Source organism: Zootoca vivipara, chromosome 13, assembly GCF_963506605.1.
Source record: "Zootoca vivipara chromosome 13, rZooViv1.1, whole genome shotgun sequence".
NCBI classification, from domain to species: Eukaryota; Metazoa; Chordata; class Lepidosauria; order Squamata; family Lacertidae; genus Zootoca; species Zootoca vivipara.
Genome location: NC_083288.1, coordinates 53,537,145 through 53,557,960, shown reverse-complemented (window position 1 = coordinate 53,557,960; position 20,816 = coordinate 53,537,145). Strand labels below are relative to the sequence as shown.

The window sequence follows — 20,816 nt, the reverse complement described above, 5'->3', positions numbered from 1 at the left end:
TAAGCCAGTGCGTGGAGGGAGGGGGGCGGGGAGGCGCCTCAGACCCTCAGCTGAAAACTCACTCTGCTCCCTGTCCGGTCTGGGGGAGGGGTTTTTTTTATCGCCTCTGCTTTTTCTTTTAAGTTAAAAGTGAGGTTCGGCTGGCGCCTTCATTGCACAACCTTTAGGCGCCAGGCGAAAAAGCTCTTCTTCATCCAAGCCTTTGACATCCCTTTTAAATGGGGAGGAGGGGGTTTGAAGGGGGGTATTGTATTTTGGTATTTTGTGTGTTTGTGTTGTTGTTTTTATCTTGCATTCTTATGTTGTAAACCGCCCTGAGATCTGTGGAGGGAGGGCGGTATACAAATTGAATAAATTAAAATTTTCAAACCGTTAGTCTTACACAAACTCGGGGGAGGTGGGGGGGGCTGCAGTGCAGGACTCGGAACCCGCAGATCCGAAGGGAGCCCATCGCCCTCCTAGGTGACGGGCAGGTTCACACACACGCGCGCGTTTCTGCACGCGCACCCTTCATGCAGGAAAGTGAATAGGACCTGCGCTGCCTCTGGGTCAGGCCAGGACTGGCGCGGTGCGTAGACCGAAGGCATCATCCGGAAGCGCTCCCGCGAGCAACTTCCAGACCAGCCGCCAGGGGCGCCCCTTTCCCGACTACCCCAGCGATGCCAAGGTGCCTCTTCTCCAGCCAGCACCACACGGCACCCCCGGGTGACTGGGGATTCCTAGACGAGCTTTCTGCTTCCTCTTCCTCTTCCCTCAGCTTCTGCCTTTCCCTGTCTGCTTGAGCCTGATTCTGCCCCACAGGGCATCTCATTTCTCTACGGATTCTTATTTCCTCTCTTTTTCCCTACACTTCTTTCCTCACTCGATGACTTTGGCCCTTTGTCATGCCGGCCTTGTGGTCTGTCTTCCTTCCTTCCTTCCTTCCTTCCTTCCTTCCTTCCTTCCTTCCTTCCTTCCTTCCTTCCTTCCTTCCTTCCTTCCTTCCTTCCTTCCTTCCTTCCTGGTCCACTGTCACATGGCAGGGGTTGGACTAGAATGCCCTTGGGGGGTCCCTTCCCTCTCCACCTCGAGACTTGCTCTCCTTCAGAGTCTGTTTTCTATGCATCCACGTTCCCTCTTCCCTCTCCGGCTCCTGTTTTCCCCACAGTCTGCGAGCAGGTGCCTCTTCTGGGAAGCCCCTGAGCAGGACAAGGCACAAATACAGGATGGGTGACACCTGGCTTGAGAGCAGTACATGTGAAAAGGATCTAGGAGTCTTGGTAGACCACAAACTTGACATGAGTCAGCAGTGTGATGCAGCAGCTAAAAAAGCCAATGCAATTCTGGGCTGCATCAATAGGAGTATAGCGTCTAGATCAAGGGAAGTAATAGTACCACTGTATTCTGCTCTGGTCAGACCTCACCTGGAGTACTGTGTCCAGTTCTGGGCACCACAGTTCAAGAAGGATACTGACAAGCTGGAATGTGTCCAGAAGAGGGCAACCAAAATGGTCAAAGGCCTGGAAACGATGCCTTATGAGGAACGGCTTAGGGAGCTGGGTATGCTTAGCCTGGAGAAGAGAAGGTTAAGGGGTGATATGATAGCCATGTTCAAATACATGAAAGGATGTCATATCGAGGAGGGAGAAAGATTGTTTTCTGCTGCTCCAGAGAAGCGGACATGGAGCAATGGATTCAAGCTACAAGAAAGAAGATTCCACCTAAACATTAGGAAGAACTTCCTGACAGTGAGAGCTGTTCGGCAGTGGAATTTGCTGCCAAGGAGTGTGGTGGAGTCTCCTTCTTTGGAGGTCTTTAAGCGGAGGCTTGACGGCCATATGTCAATAATGCTTTGGTGGTGTTTCCTGCTTGGCAGGGAGTTGGACTGGATGGCCCTTGTGGTCTCTTCCGACTCTATGATTCTATGATTTTATGATTCTAGGACATCATCCTCTTCTTTATCTACTCAGTGAAAGCAGATTTTAGAGTGGATAAAAAAGTTTGTTTATAAATATACAACCTTTAATAACTATATAGAATTAATAAAGACATCCATACAGAACATCACAGGGGAATCACAGCTGTATTATAATCCTACACTATATACAAAGTCAGAACAGTTTCTTTTGAGCTCTTTTGGATGCAGATTTATCAATTGTTTCATTAAATTCAGTTTATCATTTTCTATGCAGAGTTGGCTTAGATCAGAAAACTGATCTTGATGAGGCCGCAGATCATTTTTTTATCCTTTTTAAGTCTGCTTCAAAATGGTCTGCCCCCAGCATACGAGAATAATATGTCAATTCCACATTTGGAAACGCCACCCAAATTTTCTCCAGGAATATTATTTGATACATATATTATTGGTGGCTGAAATTTTCTTTCTCAAAGTGAGCTTGTTTGACGTGCAGGCGGAAGTGCAAAAGTTCATTGGCTAGACTAAGGTCAACATCCTTTGGATATTCTTGCCTTAACATCTTGATGCCGTTGTGAATCCGATCCTTAGTTGCTCGCAAGTTCACCAAAAATGAAAAATTGGCAGCTTCATTCCTACACACCATTGCACTTCTGTCTCGGTTGGCTCCAAGAGCATCCATGACAGGGATAAATGAATTTACCCTACACTTGCCTCTTGGAGAAAGTTCGTCTCAGGCTTCAAAGCTTGTCTCATCGTTCTTTTCATATTTTTCATACTCTCTGCCTTCTTTTGACAGTTTTGTATTCTACATCCAGTGGAGCAAATGTCACTTGCTGTTCAACTTCATCAAAATTAGCATGAGTGTTTGATACGATCTGCAAGAGTGAGCTGTAAATATTTGCACATGTGCTCAGTGAAATTTGCAAAATTTGCAAAAAGGGCCTTGCTAACTTTATGAAATGTGAAGCATGGAAATGAATTCAAATTCTTCCATTTTTTTGCATAAGATTTTCCGCCTGTCATCTAGTAGCTCCTTTTTCAATTTCATCACAGGCTTGAGGGCTTCAACAATAATAGAAACCATACAATTGCAGAGTTGGGTGTGAGCCTCCCATCTTGTGCCTGATTAAATAGGGTTACCAGATGTCCCTTTTCCCCAGGGACAGTCCCCGGATTTGCGAATAAGTCCCCGGACAAATTTCATTCCCCGGAATGTCCCAGGATTTCATCTAATGTCCCCGGGAAACACAGCAGCGCGGAGCAGTTGGCTCTGGCTGGCTTCAGGAGCTGCTCGGAAGCCCCCATCTGATGGTGGTTGTTGTTGTTTAGTCATTTAGTCGTATCCGACTCTTTGTGACCCCATGGACCATAGCACGCCAGGCACTCCTGTCTTCCACTGTCTCCCGCAGTTTGGTCAAACTCATGTTCGTAGCTTTGAGAACACTGTCCAACCATCTCGTCCTCTGTCGTCCCCTTCTCCTTGTGCCCTCCATCTTTCCCAACATCAGGGTCTTTTCCAGGGAGTCTTCTCTTCTCATGAGGTGGCCAAAGTATTGGAGCCTCAGCTTCACGATCTGTCCTTCCAGTGAGCGCTCAGGGCTGATTTCCTTCAGAAAGGATGGTACAGGGGCTCTAAGATGCATCTTCCGGGCTGCCTCCACCTTCCCTGACCCCAGCAACTAAGCTGTGAAGGGAGGCTTCACGCTGCCTATCAGAGCAGCCTCCCAACTCCTACTTGCGTGCAAGCAGGATCATAGAATCATAGAGTTGGAAGAGACCACAACGGCCATCCAGTCCAACCCCCTGCCGAGCAGGAAACACCATCAAAGCATTCTTGACATATGCCTGTCAAGCCTCTGCTTAAAGACCTCCAAAGAAGGAGACTCCACCACACTCCTTGGCAGCAAATTCCACTACCGAACAGTTCTTACTGTCAGGAAGTTCTTCCGAATGTTTAGGTGGAATCTTCTTTCTTGTACCGTAGTTTGAATCCATTGCTCTGTGTCCGCTTCTCTGGAGCAGCAGAAAACAACCTTTCTCCCTCCTCTATATGACATCCTTTTATATATTTGAACATGGCTATCATATCACCCCTTACCCTTCTCTTGTCCAGGCTAAACATACCCAGCTCCCTAAGCAGGAGCGGGACGGGGATCTCTCAGCTGTGAAGGGAAGGGAGGCATTGCGCTGCCCGAGCATCACCGCCGCCGCCACTCTCGGCCCTCCTTTTCCACCTCCCATGCCTGACCCACCGCGCACCACTTCCCCACCACCACCAAAGAACCAACAACTCAGGGGCTGCCCAGGCTCACGGAGAAAGGAAGTACAGTAGACGCCTCGGAGGAAGGGGAAACGTGCCGGTTGAGGTCAAGGAGGTGGCCGCCCATCACTGCAGCATCAATGTCCCGAACATGTAGCATTTATTTATTTATTTAAAGTGTCCCCAGATTAATTGAAAAAAATCTGGTAACCTTATGATTAAATGTTTAGGAATTTATAACTCAACAAGCAATCTCCCCCCCAGCGCTGCCCATATTTTTTGTAGACGCTGAGAAAAAAACAATAAAGCTCATGTATTGTTGCAAATCAATCAATCAATCAATCAATCAGTCCACTGCATCCAGACATGGGGCAACTGTGGTTGGTCCAACTAGATTTAGGGGGATTGTCCAGAACATGGAATAAACTTTGCTAGCTTGTTCCTTTCCAGATTTTTTTTGTTGAATGCCGCTATATTTTGCAGTCATATGATTGTACTCTATCTACATTTACTGAAATCTATTTCAAGTTCAATGAAGTAGTATTAGCTCAGCCATACTTTCACTGGCGTGATCTCTCAGCTCAATGAAACTCAGAAAGCATTCAACTGGTAATCCATCACGAGGAGAAACACATCTAACAAGGACAGTAAGTTGATCGATATCGAGAACATCAGGGGTTGAATCAACAGATAAACTAAATCAGTCTGCCTGTTGGGTATCTCCCTCTGGGGGGACCCTTTTGACTTGGTCAGACGACCCCACCTGGAGTCCTGTGTCCAGTTCTGGGCACCACATTTTAAGAAGGATATTGACAAGCTGGGAGGTGGACAGAGGAGGTTCGACCAAGAGGATCAAGGGCCTGGAAAGCAAGCCTGATGAGGAACAGTTGAAGGAACTGGGTATGTTTAGCCTGGGAAAGAGGAGACTGAGAGGAGATAGGATGTTGTTGTTTAGTCATTTAGTCGTGTCCGACTCTTCATGACCCCATGGCCCATAGCACGCCAGGCACACCTGTCTTGAACTGCCTCCCACAGTTTGGTCAAACTCATGTTCGTAGCTTCGAGAACACTGTCCAACCATCTTGTCCTCTGTCGTCCCCTTCTCCTTGTATCCTCAATCTTTCCCAACATCAGGGTCTTTTCCAGGGAGTCTTCTCTTCTCATGAGGTGGCCAAAGTATTGGAGCCTCAGCTTCAGGATTTGTCCTTCCAGTGAGCACTCAGGGCTGATTTCCTTAAGAATGGATAGGTTTGATCTTCTTGCAGTCCATGGGACTCTCAAGAGTCTCCTCCAGCACCATAATTCAAAAGCATCAATTCTTCCGCGATCAGCCTCCTTTATGGTCCAGCTCTCACTTCCATACATCACTAAGGATAGGATAGCCATCTTCAAATATCTAAAGGGTTGCCCCATGGAAGAGGGAGCAAACTTGTTTTTTTTCCGGGGGGGGAGGGGGAGGATCAGAACCAATGGAGTCAAAGTACAAGAAATGAGACGTGAGAGCTGTTTGACGGTGGAACAGACTCCCACGAGAGGCGGTGGACTCTCCTTCCTTGGAGGTTGGATGGCCAGCTGTCATGTAAGATCTAGTTGAGATTCCTGCATGGAAGGGGGTTGGACTAGATGACCCTAGGGATCCCTTCCAACTCCACGTTTCTATTATTCTCTCTGCCTCTTGCTGCCTCAAGGAAGGAGAGTCCAGCTCATGAGGAGGAGGAGAGAGTCTGAGCAGCCTCAGGAAGAGAAGCGCCGCCGAGGAGGCGCCGCCTTGCAAGGGCCTGCCCGGAGCGCCTGGTACAGCCGACCTCGTGGCGCAACGGTAGCGCGTCTGACTCCAGATCAGAAGGCTGCGTGTTCAAATCACGTCGGGGTCAAAAGCAGCGGGCGCCCAATGGGGGCTCCTTTTGCGCGGGTGCGGGGTGGGACACGCGGCAAGGCGCTGCTCCTTTTCAGCCCGGAAGCGCTAGCGCTGCCTGCCTCGAAACCTTTGCGCGGGAGAGGAGGACGTCTCTGCACATGGTCAGAGGCACTCCTCCTCCTCTGCGAGGTTGCAATCTTGCGGAGCTGAGAAGGAACAGACTCCCAGACTCCCCCTGCATGTGATGTGCCCCCCCCCCCTGGTTGGAGGTAGGCAACTGACTGGAGGTTGGGTGCTGGCAGCCGGCGCGCCCCCCACCCCCGCGCCCTGTGGGTGGCCCCTTAACCAATTCTTGGCAGGCGATGGCAGGCAGGTCATTAGCGGAGAGGGAGGGGGGCGAAGAGCAGCAAGGAACATTCCTCTCCCCACCCTCCCTGCACGCACACAAGCGCCCCATTGAATCATCACGTGTGGCCTGGCACGGGTTGTGCGGGGTCCCGTCCCGCTCCAGGCTCCCCCTCCCCGGATCGACCCAAAGTGACGCTTCTCCCGCTCGTTAAAATGAAGCAACGGGGTGGAAGGAGGAGGGCGGGGTGGGGGGCTGGCAAGGGAGGGGTTGGGGTGCGCGGGAGTGGGGGGGAGGGGAGGAAGGGGACATCAATTAACCCAGCGGGCAGCATCCTCCCCTCGCAGAATCACAGAGCTGGAAGGTACCCCCAAGGGTCATCTAGCCCAACCCCCTGCAGCACAGGGATCGCAGCTAAAGGATCCCTTTGACATTGATCCCCGGCAAAGGCAGGGCCGGCCGGGGTGTATGTGGGGGGGGGGGAGAGGTGTGATCTGGCATTTCCCCTGCATCCCGCCGTTGCCCCCAATATTCCGATTGCAGCCTCATCGGGGCAGGCGCTCCTTTTCACATCTCATCTATTGCTTATTTTGGAGCTGGACTTGGAGCCGTGGGTAGGGTCGTATTGCCGCTGGCGCTCTTCTCCCTCTCGCCTCTGCACCCCCCCCCCTCCTTCCACCCGGCCTCTTCTTTCGTTGTTGTTGTTGAACTTGGACCCTCGGAATAGATCCTCCTCTCTCTCTCTCGAACTGGCATTTCTGCGCAAAACAAAACATCAACCAAAAAAAGCACTCCAGCCCGGGATTTATTTCTTCCGCCTTCCGTTCCGTCCGAATGCGATCCGCGCCGGGTCTTGCGTCTCTCTCCGCCCGCCGCCCTTTCAATGAACAGCTCCGGCCGCCGAAAGGAGAGGCAACGCGCGGCGCCGTGGCTTAGTTGGTTAAAGCGCCTGTCTAGTAAACAGGAGATCCTGGGTTCGAATCCCAGCGGTGCCTGATGCTGCCCTTGAGCGAGAGGAAGCGTCCCATATTTTCCATCCGGAGCAAAGCAGCCTCGCCTCTTTTAACCGCACCATCTCGCTTTTGCATGCCGGGGAAAGAAGGAAGGAAGGAAGGAAGGAAGGAGGGAGGGAGGACGGCTCTCCTATCCTAAAAGGTAAAGGGACCCCTGACCATTAGGTCCAGTCGTGGGTGACTCTGGGTTTGCGGCGCTCATCTCGCATTTTTGGCCGAGGGAGCCGGTGTACAGCTTCCAGGCCATGTGGCCAGAATGACAAAGCCGCTTCTGGCGAACCAGAGCAGCACACGGAAATGCCGTTTACCTTCCCGCTGGAGCGGTACCTATTTATCTACTTGCACTTTGACGCGCTTTGGATCTGCTAGGTTGCCCTCCAGAAATCCTGCGCAGGGGCTGAGCGCCTCTTGCAAGTCGGGCGTGGATGTGCGTTGTAGGGCTGCACAATGCAGCTCACCACCACAATACACGTGCCCCCCCCCCGTTCACACACTCTCTCCACCCATATCGGCTCCCTCTGCCGCCTTGTGCATGCATCGCGGGTGGGGTGGTTGGGGGCTCCATGTGGGTCTCATTTCAGCCACGGAACCAAAGCAATTGTTCAGGCAAGGTGCAAGCTCGGAAGGGGATTGCTTCGGGGCATGGACAAAGTGCACACGACGGGGAACGGATGGGCAAAGGGGATTGCTGGACCGGAGACCCGTTCCCCCATGCCCTTTCGGCCGAGGCTCCTGACACACCCCCACCCCGTTGTCCACCCATATTTACGTCCCCTATATACGATCTCCACCAACACAGAGCTTTTTCATAGAATCATAGAGTTGGAAGAGATCACAAGGGCCATCCAGTCCAACCCCCTGCCAAGCAGGAAACACCATCAAAGCATTCTTGACATATGCCTGTCAAGCCTCTGCTTAAAGCCCTCCAAAGAAGGAGACTCCACCACACTCCTTGGTAGCAAATTCCACTGCCGAACAGCTCTTACTGTCAGTTTCCAGGCCTTTGACCATTTTGGTTGCCCTCCTCGGGACACGTTCCAGCTTGTCAGTATCCTTCTTGAACTGTGGTGCCCAGAACTGGACACAGGACTCCAGGTGAGGTCTGACCAGAGCAGAATGTTGTTGTTGTTTAGTCGTTTAGTCGTGTCCGACTCTTCGTGACCCCATGGACCATAGCACGCCAGGCACTCCTGTCTTCCACTGCCTCCCGCAGTTTGGTCAAACTCATGTTGGTAGCTTCGAGAACACTGTCCAACCATCTTGTCCTCTGACGTCCCCTTCTCCTAGTGCCCTCAATCTTTCCCAACATCAGGGTCTTTTCCAAGGATTCTTCTCTTCTCATGAGGTGGCCAAAGTATTGGAGCCTCAGCTTCACGATCTGTCCTTCCAGGGAGCACTCAGGGCTGATTTCCTTCAGAATGGATAGGTTTGATCTTCTTGCAGTCCATGGGACTCTCAAGAGTCTCCTCCAGCACCATAATTCAAAAGCATCAATTCTTCGGCGATCAGCCTTCTTTATGGTCCAACTCTCACTTCCATACATCACTACTGGGAAAACCATAGCTTTAACTATACGGACCTTTGTCGGCAAGGTGATGTCTCTGCTTTTTAAGATGCTGTCTAGGTTTGTCATTGCTTTTCTCCCAAGAAGCAGGCGTCTTTTAATTTCGTGACTGCTGTCACCATCTGCAGTGATCAAGGAGCCCAAGAAGGTAAAATCTCTCACTGCCTCCATTTCTTCCCCTTCTATTTGCCAGGAGGTGATGGGACCAGTGGCCATGATCTTGGTTTTTTTGATGTTGAGCTTCAGACCATATTTTGCGCTCTCCTCTTTCACCCTCATTAAAAGGTTCTTTAATTCCTCCTCGCTTTCTGCCATCAAGGTTGTGTCATCTGCATATCTGAGGTTGTTGATATTTCTTCCGGCAATCTTAATTCCTGCTTGGGATTCATCTAGTCCAGCCTTTCGCATGATGAATTCTGCATATAAGTTAAATAAGCAGGGAGACAATATACAACCTTGTCGTACTCCTTTCCCAATTTTGAACCACTCAGTTGTTCCATATCCAGTTCTAACTGTAGCTTCTTGTCCCACATAGAGATTTCTCAGGAGACAGATGAGGTGATCAGGCACTCCCATTTCTTTAAGAACTTGCCATAGTTTGCTGTGGTCGACACAGTCAAAGGCTTTTGCATAGTCAATGAAGCAGAAGTAGACGTTTTTCTGGAACTCTCTAGCTTTCTCCATAATCCAGCGCATGTTTGCTATTTGGTCTCTGGTTCCTCTGCCCTTTCGAAATCCAGCTTGCACTTCTGGGAGTTCTCGGTCCACATACTGCCTAAGCCTGCCTTGTAGAATTTTAAGCATAACCTTGCTAGCGTGTGAAATGAGCGCAATTGTGCGGTAGTTGGAGCATTCTTTGGCACTGCCCTTCTTTGGAATTGGGATGTAGACTGATCTTCTCCAATCCTCTGGCCATTGCTGAGTTTTCCAAACTTGCTGGCATATTGGGTGTAGCACCTTAACAGCATCATCTTTTAAAATTTTAAATAGTTCAGCTGGAATATCATCACTTCCACTGGCCTTGTTATTAGCAGAGCAGAATACAGTGGTACTATTACTTCCCTTGATCTAGATGCTATACTATTGATGCAGCCCAGAATTGCATTGGCTTTTTGCGCTGCTGCATCGCATTGCTTTTCCCTTGCAAGACTTGACGTCACGCCACCTGCGACCCTGCCAGGAAGTTCCTCGCAAATTCCACATCCGGAAAGGCATTGTCTTTCTTCTGGCACAAGGCAGGTGGAAACCATTGCACGTGCTTTATTCCGCTGCGCCTTTCACATGGCAAATATCTAAACCCCGTGCACAAAGAAAAAGGTCAAATTGCTCTGACTTCTCCGGGGTTTCCTTTCTACGGAACAGCCTTAGGCAAAAGTATAAAGGTAGCTATGGTTTCCCCAGTAGTGATGTATGGAACTGAGAGCTGGACCATAAAGAAGGCTGATCCCCAGAAGAATGGATGTTTTTGAATTACGGTGCTGGAGGAGACTCTTGAGAGTCCCATGGACTGCAAGAAGATCAAACCTAGAATCATAGAATCACAGAGTTGGAAGAGACCACAAGGGCCATCCAGTCCAACCCCCTGCCGAGCAGGAAACACCATCAAAGCATTCTTGACATATGCCTGTCAAGCCTCTGCTTAAAGACCTCCAAAGAAGGAAACTCCACCACACTCCTGGGCAGCAAATTCCACTGCCAAACAGCTCTTACTGGAACCTATGCATTCTGAAGGAAATCAGCCCTGAGTGCTCACTGGAAGGACAGATCCTGAAGCTGAGGCTCCAAGATTTTGGCCACCTCATAAGAAGAGAAGACTCCCTGGAAAAGACCCTGATGTTGGGAAAGATGGAGGGCACTAGGAGAAGGGGACGACAGAGGACGAGATGGTTGGACTGTGTTCTCAAAGCTACGAACATGAGTTTGACCAAACTGCGGGAGGCAGTGCAAGACAGGAGTGCCTGGCGTGCTCTGGTCCATGGGGTCACGAAGAGTCGGACACGACTAAACGACTAAACAACAAGCAGAATTTCTAAGACAGGCATCCCCAAACTTCGGCCCTCCAGATGTTTTGGACTACAATTCCCATCATCCCTGACCACTGGTCCTGTTAGCTAGGGATCATGTGAGTTGTAAACCAAAACATCTGGAGGGCCGCAGTTTGGGGATGCCTGTTCTAAGAGATGCTATGAAACTACTGTACGTCGCTATAAACGGAGAGACACTTTTTAACCTTATTGCCTTAGTTTTATTTTAAATAATATCGTTCTATAAGCAGACTCCAGTTGTATGCCTTGTCTTATATACTTTTGTACTCTGTATGCCAGTTAAGGAGACTGATGGATTGATTATTGGTGTGCGCAGATGGGGACGACGGCAAAGTCTCCCTGGTGTCTCCCCCACAACTTGTGTCCCCTGGTGCTGCTTCAGCTGAAGTCCGGTCCCTCTAGTCTAGGTGATGAGGAGATGCTGGGACGACGGGAGGCCGCAGGATTCTTTATGGGCGTCAAAGAGCTGCTTCAGGGCCTCGACGTAGAGAGCGTGGAAGCTGTTCACCTCGTCCTCGGTGGGGCGCGGGCGGAGCGGGACCGGGATGGGCTTCCCCACTGCAGGAGAGAGGGGGGTGGTTTGGAGGGGTCTGCTGCTCTGACCATTGCATCTCCCAAGACCTCACCCCCCACCTCAGCGGCCTTTGCACCCTGGCTTTGGAGTAAGGAGTGGCCTAAGTGCAGGAATCGAAGGGACCCCCGAGGGTCATGCAGCCCAACCCCTGCAATGCAGGAATCCCTGATTGGTGGCCACCCCCCAACCTCTGCTAGGTAACCTCCAAGGATGGGGAGAAGGATAAAACGAGGCGGATCGTTTGATTCCTGCATCGCATAGGGGTTGGGCTGGATGACCCTCGGGGGACCCTTCCAACTCCACAGGTCTCCCGTTCAGTTGCAGGAGGGGGCGAGAGAGAGGCGCGCCAGAAGCTGCCGCTTTGCACGAGGCTGGAGAGTTTGCGGCTCTTTGCAAGCAAGTTGGTGAGTTGGGGGTGTTTGGGGGGGCAGAGTGCGGAGGCTAAGGAAGGGACGGGGAGCCTGCTGGGTCCTTACCCACCACCGTGATGGGGGCAGCCATGGGCAGGAGCCCCCAGGAGCGGCTGGAGAAGAGGCCCCTCCCGCTGAAGAGGCAAGGGGCGAAGCCGAGCAGCTGCTTGAAACCCAGCTGGAGGCGGCGAGCGCAGCTGCCCTCGGGGAATCGGATCTGTCGGAAAATGTCGTTCTCCCCAAAGGTGTAAACGGGCACCAGGTCAGCCCTGTGAGGAGGAAGAGGAGGAAGAAAGGAATATCGGGTCAGGGAGAGCATTTATTCCAACCAAGAACCTTGTGAGGTAGGCTAGGCTGTGGGAAGGCAGGGAGGGACCTTAGGAGATGGAATTCACGGCCTGTTATACATTAAGAAAAAACTATCTCAAAATGTTGTACAGGTGGCATTTAATAGATAAAAATACAAAGCAGTAGAAAAGGTTTGAGTAAAAACACCGGGGGTGTGGGGTGGAAAGTCCACTTATGGAGCAGTGGAATTATTTGTTAGGAAGGTTATTGCGAAAAAGTAAGAAAAATGTAATAAAAAACTACATGGCAAGGAAAGGGAGGGGCCTTCAGTCCTTGTAATTGCTTCTTTGGGGCAAGATCCACCGGGAAGCGCTGCCATGCTCACCCAGCCTGAGATATTGCTGACCTGCGCCCAACACCCCCCGGGACACCCCCTTGCCCCTTTGGTGCCCCTACCCATGTTGCAACGCCAGGCGTACGAATCCCCTCCTCCCGTGAAGGCGGACGCGCTGCTCTCCAGGGGCACAGTCCAGCGACTCGGCCGCGCCCCCCACCACGATGACCACTGCATGGCCAGGGCCCCCGCTCAGGAGGAAGTCCAGGGACCTTTTGTTGACCGGGACACCCCCTGGAAGTGGGAGAAGAAGGCAAAGGTCCAGAGGTTCCCTGCTTTGCAAGGCGTTGGACTAGACCAGGCACCCCCAAACTGCGGCCCTCCAGATGTTTTGGCCTACCACTCCCATGATCCATAGCTAACAGGACCAGTGGTCAGGGAAGATGGGAATTGTAGTCCAAAACATCTGGAGGGCCGAAGTTTGGGGATGCCTGGACTAGACCTTCATGATTTCCCTCCAACTCTGAAATTGTGCGAGTCGCTTAAAGGGCAAAAGGGTTGCAGGCAAAAGATCAGTGCGTCTGGAGGCGGTTGGAGGTTGGATGGTGGCTAACAGATTGAGGTTGAATCCTGACAGACAGAAGTACTGTTTTGGGGAAACAGGAGGCGGGCAGGTGTGGAGGACTCCCTGGTCCTGAATGGAGCAACTGTGCCCCTGAAGGACCAGGTGCACAGCCTGGGAGTCATTTTGGACTCACAGCTGTCCAAGGAGGCACAGGTCAATTCTATGTATTATTTGTGCAAACGCCCCTTTTCAGGGGTGGTTCAGGCAGGGTTCTTGAAGATGCTCCTTAGGGGAGGGGCCACCCACTTCCCCACTTCCCCACCCCCAACCTGACCGGCTAGAAGAGCAAGACAGCCTCTCAACCCCCTGTGGACTCCATGTGTCCACCCTAAGGACTTCCCTGCCCCCCCTCTTCATTCTCCATCCCTCACCCCGTTGGCCTCACCAAAGCCCATAATGTACTCCCGGTAGACAGGCAGGTGGAACAGCCCTGCGAGGGCGGCCAGGCTGGGCCGGAGGCCAGGGAAGGTGCGGGAGAAGCCTGTGGCCTCGGTGCAGAAGGCAGAAAAAGCCCCCGCGCAGATGATCCCGTGGGGGTGGGAGCCCAGGACGTAGTTCCGTGTCGGGGGCAGCTCGGCCGTCTTCACCAGCTGCAAGGCAAGAGGGGTGAGTCCTTTGGCATTTTGCCCCCCACCCGAATGTCACATTCAGAGAGGCAGTGCGCAGATCCCATGGCCAGCAGCCTTTGACGGCCACCACCTCCTGCTTATCCGTGATCTGGTCTCCAGGAGTGCCAAGGACGCCTGGCATCCTTCGAAGGATGGCAGACCCTCCGTCGCCCTGCCAGCCCCTTTCTCATACCTTGATGGGGAAATAATCCCGGTGGAGCTCCCAGACTCTCCAGCGCCTAATCCAGTTGCTGCGGCGCCCACCTGCGAAAGCAAGGGTTCAGGCAGGGGACAGAATCAGAGAATTGTGGGGTTGGAAGGGGACCCCCAGGGGTCATCCAGCCCAAACCTCCAAAGAAGGAGAGCCTGCCACCTTCGGAGGGAGTCCGCGCCACTGAGGAAAAGCCCTAACCTTCAAAAAGTACTTGATGTGGAGTCGGAATCTCCTTTCTTGCCATGTGAAGTAAGTCATGGGTTCAGATCCTGCCCTCTGGAGCCGCAGGAGACCTGCTACCAGTAGCTCCACCTTCCATGTGACAGGCCTTTGGTGGTCCTGTGGTGCCCTTGAGGGAAGGAGGTCTGCCTGAGCCTGGACCCCCCCTCCCCCGCCCCCGCAAGACCTTCCTTCCTACAAAACCCTTGCCATTGTTGTCGTCTGCATGGGTGTATTTAATTTTATTCTTAGCAACATCACTGCATTTTTAAGGCCTTGGATTTTACGAGTTTGCACACCGCTTGGAATGTAAGTCAAGGATACATTTTTGTACAGTATTTCAGCGAATACCAACTGTTATGTATTCAGTGGGTCTGTGTTTGCCTGATCTTAAGTCTGGACTAAGGATTCTGAGCTCCTGATTCGATACATGATGTCCAATCACAGAACATTTCAGGATTTGGGCCTCTGCCATTGGCCCTTGAACGCTGAGTCGTAGATTCGCAGCTTGGAAGTTTAGACAGCCAATCACGTTGGGAGTGGGAGTGGCCTAGGCTTTCAGGAATGTATATAAGCAGTTGCTTTGTCCCTGTTGCCCAGTCATGTAGTTCAATAAAGGTTCTCGCTGTTATCGCTGCATCTTGCCTCCTGGGAACCCACCTACACTTCACCCTAGAGGGGACCCCGTGGGCAAGACCCCCACCCCCAAGCCTCACAAGGGAATGAAGAAATTGCCTCCAGGGAGTCTGATCCTTAAGGCTTTCTCTCCAGCTTAACAGTTTTGGGTTGGGCAGCTGAGCAGCGAGAGAAGAGCATCTATTTTGGGAGGCTGCCTAGGCTGGCAGTTCATTTGTCTCTTTAATTCAATTTACTGTATATCAGTTTTCTATTTATCCAAGATGCACACAGTTACAAAACATATTGTTACCCATCAACAAAATAAAACAAAATGTGAAATTTAAACCAGATCTCAAGAAGTATGATAGGAATCACAAGGGATTGGGGGGGGGGGTTGGAAGAAGGTAGGGGACACAAGTTAAACCGGGTAAATAATTTTGATGCTCTATTTATGTTTGTACACTTTTAATTATGTCCATTACAGTGGAACATCGGTTTATGAATTTTTGGTTTACGAACGCCGCGGACCCATCTGGAATGGATGAATTCACTTTCCATTACTTTCAATGAGAAAGTTTGCTTCAGTTTATGAATGCTTCAGTTTATGAACAGACTTCCGGAACCAATTGTGTTCATAAACCGAGGTACCACTGTAGTTACAGACCTCCTGCCTTCATTTCCCAAATGAAAAGCAAAAGTACATCAGGAAAAGGAGAGAAAAATGGAGAGGATTTATAAATGGGTTGCTTTTGAGAGTCAGTATATGTTTTAAGATCAAAATCCCTTGCAAGTCCTTCATGTATAATATTTTACATTGAATTGTATTGTCTAGTGAGAGCGAACGACATTCTGTACAGTATATGTATTCTGTGTTGCTGAAATCTCTACAATCCATTCTAAAAGTTAAAACTAATAAGGGAATCTCCTTTTTTGCAACATGAAGGGAAATGTTAATGTAAAGGGGAAATGTGTAAAGGGGGGATTTAATTATTACTTGCTGGTGTTTATCAATGGCTCCTCCTCATCCTGGAGAGTGGTGACTAGTGGGGTGCCACAGGGTTCTGTCTTGGGCCCAGTCTTAATCAACATCTTTATCAATGACTTGGATGATGGGCTTGAGGGCATCCTGAGCAAGTTTGCAGATGACACCAAATTAGGAGGTGTGGCTAATACCCCAGAGGACAGGATCACACTTTAAAATGACCTTAACAGGTTAGACAACTGGGCCAAAGCAAACAAGATTAATTTTAACAGGGAGAAATGTAAAGTACTACACTTGGGCAAAAAAATGAAAGGCACAAATACAGGATGGGAGACACCTGGCTTGAGAGCAGTACATGTGAAAAGGATCTAGGAGTCTTGGTAGACCACAAACTTGACATGAGTCAACAGTGTGATGCAGCAGCTAAAGAAGCCAATGCAATTCTGGGCTGCATCAATAGGAGTATAGCATCTAGATCAAGGGAAGTAATAGTACCACTGTATTCTGCTCTGGTCAGACCTCACCTGGAGTACTGTGTTCAGTTCTGGGCACCACAGTTCAAGAAGGATACTGACAAGCTGGAACGTGTCCAGAAGAGGGCAAACAAAATGGTCAAAGGCCTGGAAACAATGCCTTATGGGGAACGGCTTAGGGAGCTGGGTATGATTCTATGATTCTAATTTTAGTCTTTATTATTGGATTCTAATGGATTGGTGCATATTGCTTTATTTGGTGTAAGTTGTTTATTTTAAAGTTATTGTGACTTTTTAAATATAAGATCTGATTGTTACTACTATTATTATTATTGGGTGTGTTGGAAGCCACCCAATGGGCAGGGTATTAATTAATTAATAATGAGGAGCAAGAGAATCCTCGGGGTCCCTTCCAACTCTGATTCTATGTTATATTTTGGGGAGGGTTCTTTTGATTTGTGTAAATTACAGGATTTCATGTGTTTTTATAGTAAAATTTAATAAATAATTATAAATACTTAAATCAATGCAGCTGACTTTTCTGCCCTCCATATACACAGACACAAGGGAGAGGGAGAGAGATGAAACCCCTCCTGCCATTGTGTCTTTTATTGGAAGCTGTCTTGGAAAATAGATAACAGTAAATAGCAGCGACAAAAACAGGTTTGGGATGCTCCCAAGCTGCCCCAGGGGAAGCGGGTGAAGGAGGCTGGAGGAGGAGAGGCAGGGCGAGACAGCAGCTCAAGCTGTGTGGGTCTGGGTGTGGGGCTCAGCACCCTTCTCAGACAAGGAGAGGGGCCTTTCACCTGCCCCCCAAAAAACTAAAGGAAAAAAACTGGATGTACATTTCCAAAATATGATTAAAAAACAAATAAAATAAAACCTACTTACAGCAGCAGTGTTTTGTGTTGTGTCGGCTCCTAGGATGTAAGTCATGGGCCCCGCCTGCTAGCCTGCTCCCTCAAATATCACTGGTTTGCTCCTTTCTAGATAAAGGGACCCAGGAGGCGCTGTGGGTTAACCCACAGAGTCTAGGGCTTGCTGATCAGAATGTCGGCAGTTCAAATCCCTGCAATGGGGTGAGCTCCCGTTGCTCGGTCCCAGCTCCTGCCCACCTAGCAGTTCGAAAGCACGTCAAAATGCAAGTAGATAAAAATAGGGACCGCTCCGGCGGGAAGGTAAACGGCGTTTCCGTGCACTGCTCTGGTTCGCCAGAAGCAGCTTTGTCATGCTGGCCACATGACCTGGGAACCGTCTTTGGACAAACGCCAGCTCCCTCGGCCTATAGAGCGAGATGAGCGCCGCAACCCCAGAGTCGGACACGACTGGACCTGATGGTCAGGGGCCCCTTTACCTTTACCCTTTACATATAGGGTGCCTACATTCTGCATGGATGCACGGCTTTAGATACCTATTAGGTCCATAAATTACCATATGACATATATTCAACGCAAAAAACAGCAACCATTTGTTGTGGACAAAATACAGCTGGACATATAAAGGGCCCCATCACCTTCAGTAGCGTAGGGCCTCATCAACCCCAAATCCGGCCCTGGTTGGGGGGAATTGAACTCACCTCTCTCTGGCGTATCCCAGTCGAAGATCCACCAGGCGAAATACAGGACGCTGATAGACCAGTAGGAGGTGAAAAGCAGGTAGACCAGGAGAACGGAGAAGAAGGCACCTGGTGGGGGGGGGGAGGCCAGAGGCAGGTGAGGGGCAGGCCAGCCTCCATGGTTAAAAGCTCCCTGGGTTATGGTGAGTTTTCTGAGGTCAAAGTCCTGACTGGATTATGCCGAAATGGCAAAAATGACCAGAAGGATCAGAAATCAGGAGGACCAACGTTTTATTTTTATTTTTTTATTTGTAAATACTCTTTATTAATTACAATAAGGAATGTGGAAATTTTATAACTTACCATGAAAACAATGGTAAACAGTTAAAATAGTTAGTAGGATTGGAAGAACACTTGTAGTTTAATGGTGAATTTTGGATATAATGGAGATGTAAAAGATTTGGATTAATATAAAAGATGCAAGAGAAACTGATTAACAGTAGGACCCACAAAGCAGAGGAGGAAAGAAGTCCAGGAGATTCTGTGGAATCTTGTTTTTATGTTGTATGCTGGATATGTGATTGCAAAATTCTAATTTGAAAAACCAAATAAATAAATTTATTTTTTAAAAAACAAAAAAGATGAAACCAATATAACAAGGTGGACTTCAAACTGGTTTGGGATGATATATCGATATATCACCCAACTCTACCAACAAGCAGGGTCTAAGCACAAGAGCAGCCCTCCCCCTCACTGGGATTCAAAGGCGCTGCCTGGGACCACAACCCCAATTTCAACCAACCTTGGGGTCCCGTGATCTGAAGCCCCCCTAAATCCAGAAGGACATTTTAGGTTGGAAGGGGCACCCCAGGGTCATCAGATTGAGGTTGAATCCTGACAAGACAGAAGTACTGTTCGTGGGGGACAGGAGGCGGGCAGGTGTGGAGGACTCCCTGGTCCTGAATGGGGTAACTGCGCCCCTGAAGGACGAGGTGCGCAGCCTGGGAGTCATTTTGGACTCACAGCTGTCCATGGAGGTGTAGGTCAATTCTGTGTCCAGGGCAGCTGTTTATCAGCTCCATCTGGTACGCAGGCTGAGTCCCTACCTGCCCACTGACTGTCTCGCCAGAGTGGTGCATGCTCTAGTTATCTCTCGCTTGGACTACTGCAATGCGCTCTACGTGGGGCTACCTTTGAAGGTAACCAAGAAACTACAACTAATCCAGAATGTGGCAGCTAGACTGGTGACTGGGAATGGCCACCGGGACCACATAACACCGGTCTTGAAAGACCTACATTGGCTCCCAGTACATTTCCGAGCACAATTCAAAGTGTTGGTGTTGACCTTTAAAGCCCTAAATGGCCTCGGTCCAGTATACTTGAAGGAGCGTCTCCACCTCCATCACTCTGCCCGGACACTGAGGTCCAGCACCGAAGGCCTTCTGGCGGTTCCCTTGTTGCGAGAAGCCAGGTTGCAGGGAACTAGCCAGAGGGCCTTCTCGGTGGTGGCGCCTGCCCTGTGGAACACCCTCCCAACAGATGTCAAAGAGGAAAACAACTACCAGACTTTTAGAAGACATCTGAAGGCAGCCCTGTTCAGGGAGGCTTTTAATGTTTAATAGATTACTGTGCTTTATATTTCTGTTGGAAGCCGCCCAGATGGGTGGGGTATAAATAATAAATTATTATTATTATTATTATTATTATTATTATTATTATTATTATTATTATCATCTAGCCCAACCCCCTGCCTGCGGGGCTGACTCCCTAGTCCAGACACACCTGGCCCAAAGCTGCTTTGGAAAGAGGGGTTTTGGCTTTTGGGGGAGTGGGGCCTGGCCTGCCAGAGGGCCTCCCGAAGCCCATGGCCCCAGGAAGAGGAGGGGGCCGACCTGCCCCTCTTCCCTGAGCACCCCTGCCCCTCTCTGCCACCCACCCCAGTTCCCAACTTACCAAAGAAGAGGAAGGTGAGGACCCACTGGAAGACGCTCAGGGCCTCCAGCTGCTTCTGCCGAGCCATCTTCTGACCCTCAGGTGGAAGAGACCCTGGGGAGAAAATTTACATCTGGGGGGGGGAGTTGTGGGGAGGGGGGCTCTGCAGTGGGACTCCAGCCAGGAGGTGCCCCTGCCTCGGCAGAAGGGAGAGCATTAAGACGCAGGTGTGTTCAGCCCAGGTGGCCTCCGACCTGCATCTCAAAATGCACCTGCTCCCCTTCAGCAGTACCCTCGGGAAGGGGGCATCATTTGGGGCAGGAGGGAGGAGGGGGAGGGGGAGGGGGGAGGAAAGAGCCTCACTTGTCCAGGAGAAGATGTTGTCCTGCCCGCGGCTGCAATGCACACGTCTCTCTCTGCCTCCTGCACTTTGGTCCCCAGGTGGGCCTGCGATAAGGACGCTGCTGTCACCCAGGTGAGGCAAAGGGGACCTGGGTGAGCTCTCCTCCAGGGAGCTTAAAAAGGTCAAGTTCAGCAGCTCCCAGAGGCACCTTCAGATTTGTTTATTTTGACTCCCAGACCTACCTGGCACTAAAGATAATCTCTCTGGTGCAGGGAAGCCCCCAAACAGCAGCAAGCAGTGAGAAGCCAGAGGGGAGGGGAGGGGAGGGGGAGGGGGAGGGGGAGGATGCCATCTTTTAGGTGCCCCTGGAAGAAAGACAGGATGAGAAATCCCCGTGATTTCTGAAGCGCCCTGTGGGTGGGGCTGTTGGGTGCTGTTCAAAGGTTGCCGCCTCCTCCTCCTCCTGCCCGGCAAGGCAGTGAGATCCAAGCTGACCTGACCCTGGAGGGTGCAAAGGTGGAAATTACGCAAACCTTTTCCTGGTAATGACATTGCTTCCTGCCTCAGGGCAGGGCACCCTCTCCCTATTTCTGAGGGGTACGGGGAGAGCTTTGTGCCTTCCCCGTGGAGCCTGGAAGGGGCTCACCACCAAGCCTGG

General features: G+C 50.5%; 1 protein-coding gene and 2 non-coding genes across 3 annotated transcripts; 2 read left to right on the top strand and 1 right to left on the bottom strand.

The window, feature by feature from the left end:
• Window positions 1-5,959: 5,959 nt before the first annotated feature.
• On the top strand, window positions 5,960-6,031 carry TRNAW-CCA (transfer RNA tryptophan (anticodon CCA)). The gene has a single exon. It is a non-coding gene; the product is annotated as a tRNA-Trp (tRNA).
• Window positions 6,032-7,282: 1,251 nt separating this feature from the next.
• Window positions 7,283-7,356, top strand: TRNAT-AGU (transfer RNA threonine (anticodon AGU)). The gene has a single exon. It is a non-coding gene; the product is annotated as a tRNA-Thr (tRNA).
• A 3,821-nt stretch (window positions 7,357-11,177) lies between these two features.
• LOC118078962 (2-acylglycerol O-acyltransferase 3) lies at window positions 11,178-20,578 on the bottom strand. The gene is made up of 9 exons (XM_060281984.1): window positions 20,401-20,578; window positions 20,179-20,262; window positions 19,837-19,929; window positions 17,905-18,012; window positions 14,016-14,086; window positions 13,600-13,804; window positions 12,712-12,883; window positions 12,034-12,236; window positions 11,178-11,541 (listed from the first exon to the last, which is right to left on the bottom strand). The coding sequence occupies exons 3-9, from the start codon at window positions 19,901-19,903 to the stop codon at window positions 11,387-11,389; spliced, it is 981 nt and encodes a 326-aa protein (XP_060137967.1). The 5' UTR covers window positions 19,904-19,929; window positions 20,179-20,262; window positions 20,401-20,578; the 3' UTR covers window positions 11,178-11,386.
• Between the last annotated feature and the right edge of the window lie 238 nt (window positions 20,579-20,816).